Source organism: Hipposideros armiger, unplaced genomic scaffold (genome assembly GCF_001890085.2).
Source record: "Hipposideros armiger isolate ML-2016 unplaced genomic scaffold, ASM189008v1 scaffold_124, whole genome shotgun sequence".
NCBI lineage: Eukaryota > Metazoa > Chordata > Mammalia > Chiroptera > Hipposideridae > Hipposideros > Hipposideros armiger.
The window spans coordinates 14,935-23,767 of NW_017731474.1; the positions used below are offsets into that span (position 1 = coordinate 14,935).

At 37.6% G+C, this 8,833-nt stretch overlaps 1 protein-coding gene across 1 annotated transcript; it reads left to right on the forward strand.

The window, feature by feature from the left end:
• The first annotated feature begins 1,084 nt into the window (after positions 1–1,084).
• GCNT1 (glucosaminyl (N-acetyl) transferase 1) lies at positions 1,085–6,932 on the forward strand. Its single transcript, XM_019648285.1, has 2 exons — positions 1,085–1,232; positions 2,303–6,932. Exon 2 carries the CDS (start codon positions 2,447–2,449, stop codon positions 3,731–3,733), a length of 1,287 nt encoding a protein of 428 aa, XP_019503830.1. The 5' UTR covers positions 1,085–1,232; positions 2,303–2,446; the 3' UTR covers positions 3,734–6,932.
• Positions 6,933–8,833: the final 1,901 nt, after the last annotated feature.

An 8,833-nucleotide genomic window follows, 5' to 3' on the forward strand; every position in this document is an offset into this window, starting at 1 on the left:
CTTCAGTCTAGTTGTGGAGGACATCGCTTCACTGGCCCATGTTGGTATTATCATTGCGCTCTTCCTGGGTGAGGCAGTTGCTCGCTGGCCACTGGACAGCCGCTCATGGTGGCTCACTTAAGCTCACACCCACTGCCGGCCAGCCCCACTGCAGCCTACGCCATCGCCAGTGACTCACGGTAGCCCAGCTCCAGGTCGAGCTGTTGTTCACCATCTTACCTGTAGAGGGCAGTGTCACTGGCCCTCATATGGGATCCAAACCGGGGCTCTGCTGCTCACAGCTGGCATCCAAAGCCAACTCTTAACCAACGCACCACTTGGCTGGCCCTTGCATGTTTCTTTATGTGCCTTGTGATTTTTTGTTGTTAAAGGTGGACATTTTATAATGTGTCAACTCTGGAAATCAGGCCTCTGCCCCTGCTCAACCCAGGGTTTGTTATTGTTGCTATTTGTTTATTTAGGACTTTCCTGAGTTAATCTTCTAAAGCTTAAATTCTTTTTTGTGTGCGCCATGATTAGACAGAGATTTTCTCAAATGCCTTGAACCAATAAGGGGCAGGGATTGCTTATTAAGAGCATAATTTTGTTTACAAATCTGATGTTTTAATGGTTGAAATGGTTAAGTATTTTAGCAGAATTTCCCAGTCTTTGCTTTCTAATAGAAGTTTAGAGTGGGGTGGCAAGATAGTTGGAAGAAGATAAGCAGCTAATTGAATTGCAGGATTGTCTTCTAATGAACCATTGAGCACTGGGAAGTTTCATAATGGGAACAGAATATGTTGAATTTTGCAATCATATTGGACCATTGAACTGTTGCTTGGTACAAACTTTGGGACATGCTACTAGAGTTTTCATTGAAAAAGCTTGATCTGACTTGCAGGGTGTTTTCAAACCTTTAGCAATCATAACATAGTATTAGAAAAAAAAGTGAGACTGGAGAGAAGGAATTTTAAAAGAGAGAAATCAACCAGCCATAATTTAGAGGAAAAAAGTAGGATTAGATCACCAGCATGATTTCTGAGTATGTGTATATTTGCATATGCATTACATTCCTTCACACTTTTTCCTTTTCATTTCACAGATTTTTTAAAAAGCCTCATGAGGCATAACACCATTGCTGGATGCCTGGTAAAATTAAGAAAACTGGCTGCATGAGATGCACTCTACATGGGCACAAGCTCTTACCTGGAATCAGAGAACGAAATGAGCCAGACTTTCCTTAATTCTAAAAGGTAAAAAATCTAAGTACTTTTTGTAACATTATTCTATATTAATAATTGTCAATATTTACTTTTATTTGTATTACTAATATTCACAATTTTTTCCTAATTAAACATTTTAAAGTTCTAGTGCTAATTCTGGTGTTAAAAATTTTTAAATCTCTATAAATCTGGTTAGAGACAGTTGCTGGTATTTGACTTTCTTTGCTAGAACATATCATTTATTAATTATAGAACCAATTGTCAAGTTACAAAATTGATTTTTGAAAACAAAACAATATCTAAATATTTGTAAACATTTTATATAGTAAAAGTGGATTGGGTTCCTAATTTGAAAAAAGACTAAATTCTGTCATAAATTATAATTTATATACAACTGTTGTATTTCTGCAAGTCTTAATTATTATAACCTGTTATATAACCAATGCAAGAAATGCAAGGCTATGTCTCTATTTTGGATTGCATATGACATGAAGTCAACCCAAAACAGTTACAAATCTGGCCTGGTGTCAACTGAGCCTTTCTGGTCTAGTTTGAAAATTCAGTTGACCTGCTTTTCCTTCAAAGATTCTTAGAAGTTAACAGTCATGTTTGAACATATCCTTAAGAGCACCCCTACACTGGCGAAGAGCAGAATGGGTCTGATTTCTTCAAATATTTAAGGGTGTTAATACCAACTGATGGGCATTAATGGATCTGTCAGGAGGAACCCAGATTATTAATGATTTCCAGGCAAGGGGTGCTAATTAGACCTGGCACAGGATCAAAAACCCACCAATTATGGAGCATTCACTAATCATAACCTCTGTCTTCAACTGTGTTTTGCACCTCAATATACCTGAGAGATAAAATGTTTATTGTAAGATATTTTAGCACACCCTTGTACTCAATTTTTTTTTAAACATTTTGACATTCATATTAGAGACTGCAGGTTTCCTACAACTCTACCTCTTTTCCTCTGACTGACCCACTTTGTTTTTGTTTTAAACATCAGACCTCATAGCAAAGAGGACAGTCTTTGAGCCTGAGAAGATGTCATGAAAGACTGTATTTATATGTGTCATTTCTATTTTTTGTTTTAGTTCTCTTTTTCACTTCGAGATGCCTTTGTATTTCTTATAAATGCAAACTGACAACTCTCAAGACCACGACAGACAGAAAATCATTACTGCTGGAAGCCTGAAGACTGCCCTTAATAAAGGAAAGCCCCCCCATTGTTGTTTGAAATGCTGAGGAAGTTGCTACGCAGGAGACTTTTTTCTTATCCCACCAAATACTACTTCTTGCTTCTTGTTTTTTCCCTAGTCACCTTCTCTGTTTTAAGAATTTATCAAAAGCCCGAATTTGTCAGTGTTGAACATTTGGAGCTGGTTGGAGAGAATCCTAGTAGTCATATTAACTGCACCAAAGTTTTACAGGGTGATGGAAATGAAATCGAAAAGGCAAAGCTTGAGATTCTAACAGTGAAATTTGGAAGGCGGCCTCGGTGGACAACCTTTGACTATATAAACATGACTAGTGATTGCACTTCTTTCATCAAGAAGCGCAAGTATATTGTAGAACCCCTTAGTAAAGAAGAGGCAAAGTTTCCAATAGCATATTCCATAGTGGTTCATCACAAGATTGAAATGTTTGACAGGCTCCTGCGGGCCATCTATATGCCTCAGAATTTCTATTGCATTCATGTGGACAAAAAATCAGAGGATTCCTTTTTGGCTGCAGTGATTGGCATTGCATCCTGTTTCAGTAATGTCTTTGTGGCCAGTCAGCTGGAGACCGTGGTGTATGCATCGTGGAGTCGGGTTCAGGCTGATCTCAACTGTATGCAGGACCTCTACAGAATGAGTGCAGATTGGAAGTACTTGATAAATCTTTGCGGTATGGATTTTCCTATTAAAACCAACCTGGAAATTGTCAGGAAACTCAAGTCACTAATGGGAGAAAACAATCTCGAAACTGAGAAAATGCCATCCAATAAAAAAGAAAGGTGGAAAAAACATTATACAGTTGTTAATGGAAAGCTGACAAACACAGGGACTGACAAACTACAGCCTCCTCTTGAAACACCTCTGTTTTCAGGCAGTGCCTATTTTGTGGTCAGTAGGAAATATGTGGAGTACGTGCTAGAGAATGAAAAAATCCAAAAGTTTATGGAGTGGGCAAAAGACACATACAGCCCAGATGAGTATCTCTGGGCCACTATTCAGAGGATCCCTGAAGTCCCAGGATCACTGTCCCTAAGCCATAAGTATGACATGTCCGACATGCATGCAATTGCTAGGTTTGTCAAGTGGCAGTACTTTGAAGGTGATGTTTCCAAGGGCGCCCCCTACCCGCCCTGCAACGGCGTCCATGTGCGCTCCGTGTGTGTTTTTGGAGCAGGTGACTTGAACTGGATGTTGCGCATGCACCACTTGTTTGCCAATAAGTTTGACACAGACATCGACCTCTTTGCCATCCAGTGTTTGGATGAGCATCTGAGGCATAAAGCCCTGGAGACGTTAAAACACTGACCATTCATTGTAGGCAATTTTAGATAATAAGAAGGCGACATGAGATGTACCCTCATCTGATTCTTCTGCTCTGTTAATAAACATCAGAAAAACAGTAGGGGTCGCTCTTTGGACCAGGGGCTCCAACTCTTCATATCAGAGAAGCTACATGGTGTCTGCAGAGCAAATTCAGTTAGTAAGCTTATAGCGTTGAACATTGACTTGGAGTTAACATGAGGCCAGGGCAGGATGTGAGGCATTGTGGGTAGAGGTAGTCCAGGTGGCCAGGAAAGAGACCGAATGCAAAAACAGCCTGTTAAAAAGAGCTCAGGGACTTAACAAAGCGACTATTTGACCTGTGCCAAATTTACTTTGAGAGCTTTAAATATGATAGTTTTCCTGATTTGAATGAATTTATAGTAACAACCAATCATAAGGATATAATTTATATTGTAGGTTATATTTGTTGAATTAGAAATTTGACTTTACTGTAAAGGATTCTTATGAATAATTTACTTTCTGCTGTAACATTGCGTTGTGTAGTGTATCTGTGTATGTCATCTCAGGGAACTTGAAAAAAACGGGCTTGACTAAATATAAATATTTCTGACAAATTTTTGCTTTTACCAATGTACATATGTATGTTTTTAAAAACAAAAAAGGGCAATTTCTAATTTAGTTGATTCTATGAATCATCTTAGATTATTAGAAAAGATATCTTAGGTTATTAAAAGAGTTAAGATATCTGTCTTTGTTATTGTAGTTTCTACAGAGTAACACTCAATTTTCCAAATATTTGTCTCTACTCCTCCCCCCAGTCTCCCCAAACCTTACTATCAAGCTATATAAGAACTTGTTTTCATGGTGCCCCATATTACTGCTTTAGTTCTCTTATATGATCAGTTGATTGACAATAATTAGCGCAGAGAACTAAAACAGAAAGGGTGAATGAAGTAGGTATGTGTGGGAAAGAGGAGTCATATTTAGACAATTTCTGAGGCCTATGATGAGCGTTAAAAACCAGCAGTTGGCAATATTCCTGGAAATTACAGCTGTTGCTCTTTGCTTGTGTCCAACCTCCCAGAGTCTTGCATCCTAATGTCATTTGTGCCTCCATTTGAAAGCAACTGGCTTCCACTGTCCTTGCTTCTTCATTTTACTTGCCCACTGGTCATTCCTTAGCCCTTGGGTTGTAAGTTTTCTTCTCCCTCAGAAGCTTTGAGGAGAGAAGAGGTGTGCTGTTGTTCCACATGGCATATCTGAAGGCCTGGGAATCCAAAAAGGACCATTAGGTTTGGGGCAGATTGCTTCAATATTGGTATTATTCACACCATATGTGTTTTACTCTACTTTTATTCACCAAAAGAGATGAGTTGAGGTTGCTTTTGTGCTGTCCCCTCTCAAAGTAAATGAAGATTAAAAAAACATGATAAAAAAAATAAAAAATCCTTGCACTTTTGCTAAGCTGATACTGTTCAGCCAAAGCTCTAACAGGAAATGTGAAGATTTACCATTTAGCCAAGATTTTAAACAAGAGTCAAAACCATGTACTTTATTTTTAAAGCATAGCCAACTTAAATGGCACGTGAGAAATTCAGACGGTTTTCAGGCCTTCAACTGAAAAAACATTTTTATTCCTCAAAGTTAGAAAACATTTTCATTTTATGGAGAGCTTTGTTATACTGATTCTCCTGAACGAAAGTTTCACGTTTTTTTAAAAACTTTATCATCATTTGTAAACATGCAAGCAGTGGATTGCTGTGTTTTGCATGATTTTATATGGCAGCTTTGAACATTCTAGAGATGACAGCAGTGAGAGTGTTGTATGCACAGTGTTCCACTTCTACTGCTTTCTAACCCAGTTTGTTCTTTTAATGCATGTCAAATGTTTTTCCCGTTCTCTCTTTTAGCAGAAAGATTTTACCTATAAGATAGGGTTTTTGTTTTTTTTTAACTCTAAAACCAGTGATACTCAATAACACATACTTTGTGTTTATGTCTTGTATTTTTACTTCATTCATGGTGTCTTGTTTTATGGACATTTTTATTTTGAAAATTTGCAAATCAATAGGAAAGTTAAAAGCAATAGTACAGGGAACGCCATATGACTTTCATCTGGAGTCACTGGTTGTCAACATTGTGCCCCCTTTGCTTCGAATTGTATAGTTTTTTTGAATTTAGCAAAATTGAAAATTAAAAAAATATATTGACAAATATCCAAAGTTATTTGAACACTCTTACTGTAGTGTGATTGCGTTTGATTTACATTTGAATTGGCACGTTTTGAGGGATTTTTTTCCACCACAGATATAAAAATAGGACTTCAGAGTCCATTGTCCCAAACTCCACATTAAAACTATGGCCCCATCGTCTTTTATGTAGCTGTGGTATCTCATCTTTCTAGAACAGCATTTGTTGAAATGTGCCGGAACATTACCGTATTGCTAATGCCTGTTATTGGGCTTATACAGAATTTGTTTATCAGGCCTCTTATTTTTATACCTTTCACCTTAAAGCAAACAAAATTTATACCCCCAGGACAAGCAAATTGAAGAATCAAAAAGTTGATTTCAAAATGAGGCCCATAATACATTCAGGAGGGACAAAACACAAATTCTTTGGGAAAGATAAATTATTTAAATTGTTTCATATATGTCAGTTATTAAACACAAAGTTTACTGTCACTTAAGATCTTTTGTAGGGCATTATTAGAAATCATTCACAAAAAAATCCTTAAACATACATAAACTGTAATTTTTTGATAGAAGGATTATTTTAGTTAATGAAGTACTGCAAAGAGATTCAATATGAATTATTAAGGACAAGTTAACAAAAATGGTTCTTTTTTATAGGCAATTACCTAGGCTCATCTCAGACTATGGTCAACATCCGCTCAGCCTTGCAAATGTGAAGCATTATTGTCTCTAAACATGTATTTGTATCATTTGTCAAGTACAATTCACTTCAATGAAATAAAATAAGTGAATTTTCCTTGGTAGTTATTTGGGGAGGAGAAAGCCATATTTTAATTTAATTCATTTGTAGGATCAAGTGCACTGGACTTTTCCAGTTGCTTAATAAAATAAAAGTCATTTCTCATTATGTTAAATATAAAATAAATACAACACTGTTTCATGGTAATCATGGTTATATTCTTTTGAATGTGGGCATGACTGAATGCATTTGGAACTTACATACCACCATTAAAATCAGCCATTCAGAAACCAATGCCTTGTCTCCACAAATTATTATTTTTTCATTAGATACCAGCACTCAAATATTAAATGTAGTAGTTGATGTGGTACTTTGTAACCAACTAGTGTTGTGTGTGAGTAGTGATTAAAAATATAAGATTAATTCTCCAGGCAGAAATGCCTGTGAGGAAGAGGGTATGGCAAGGGCAGAAAATTTAACACAGACTATGCAAAACGATTTAGACAAGGTACTTCAGAAGAATGCAATTGAACAGCCAGTGTTGCATTCTAGGACCTTACCAGCTTCAGCTTGTTGGCTGAGGCAGGAGAGCAGTCTTCCAGTAAGGTTTTCTACTCAATGGCCCCAAACAGGATCTGCTACGTGCTGCAGTTTGCAATATGGAGGGCCCAGCTGATGGAAAAGGGAAACCCCTTCTCACCAAATATTGAGTGTCTCCTCCAAATGTCCTCTCTCCTCACCAGTTAAACACTTCTGGGTACACTTTAGCCCAGCCCCATTTTAGATGAAACAGACTAGAAAGTGGAAAAATTGATTGATCTCAGATCTTTCTCAAAAGCTTTAGAGCAGCGGTTCTCAACCTGTGGGTCGCGACCCCTTTGGGGGTTGACTGACCCTTTCACAGGGGTTGCCTAAGACCATAGGAAAACAAAAAGATATTTACATTACGATTCATAACAGTAGCAAAATTACAGTTATAGAGTAGCAATGAAAATAATTTTATGGTTGGGGGTCACCACAACATGAGGAACTGTATTCAGGGGTCATGGCATTAGGAAGGTTGAGAACCGCTTCTTTAGAGGTTTGCATATCTTTTATAAGGCTGCTTGTCAAATAATTTCTAATATGTGCTTAAAGTTTTCAGGGCTTGTCATCAGAATATTGATTTAATATTTTTTGATGCAATAAGTCCCAAACTAGAGTTATAACTATTGGGAAAGAAAGTACTTTATTACTGCAGATGACATGATTGTCCAGGTAAAAAGCTCAGGAATCTCATCTTATCTTAGAATTAACATGAAATAAACAAATACCTCCAGACATCCAAAAATTAATAGTTTTTCCATAGTTAGGCAAAAAAACAAACAAACAAACAAACAAAAAAACTTTTAAGATGTAACGTGAATGTATTACCTTTTAGCATGAAACCAGCTCTGTAAAATGTGTTGGGGCCCAAGGCAGGCTGCCCCAAATACCCCACAATGGCATATTGAATTCGGTTACTTTGAATTAAAGTTACTCGACAAGCAGCTAGTGCCAGAAGAGCACATTGTCCCCCACTCATTACCTTGAGTGCAGGAAATCTCTCATGTGAATGGTTTCCTCCCCAAATCTGGGTGTTAAACAACTCAGAGCTGAAGAGTTTGTATCATCAAATGATTATAGATACAAAACCATGAATTCACCCCGTAATAGACTCCCTCTTAAAACAGGGCATGTTAATTTTTACTTCCTCACCCTGTAGCAGTCCAATCTTGCCAGTAAAGAAAGAAGGCAAATTTGATTCGGGTGGGAATCAAATTTATTGATTTGTGTAGGACCTAAGAGCCATACATGCTTGTAATTCCTTGGCACCCTGTAGTTCCAAATCTGGCTACTATTCTCACCTCCGTTCCTGCTAATGCAACCTGGTTTACAGTAGTTGACTTCTCAGCTTTCTGTTTTTTTTTTTTTTTTACAGATCTAAAGTGCACTTTATCCCCTCTTCACATGCCAGCTGCCCCACACCCCGAACTACAGAGAAAACCCACAGCTCTTAATATCGATATATTCTTCCTGTCCGTTTTACGCATTTGCACGCCTGAAAGTACACAGACAAACACAGTAGGCTCTTTCTTCTGTGAACAGAGTGAAATTAGACCGTGTGCATTATTTTCCACCTTGCTTTTTTCACTGGCGTGGCCTTTC

What these genes read in the sequence shown, in the direction of transcription:
- GCNT1 (XM_019648285.1), top strand. Translation starts at nt 2,447, where the DNA reads ATGCTGAGGAAGTTGCTACGCAGGAGACTTTTTTCTTATCCCACCAAA.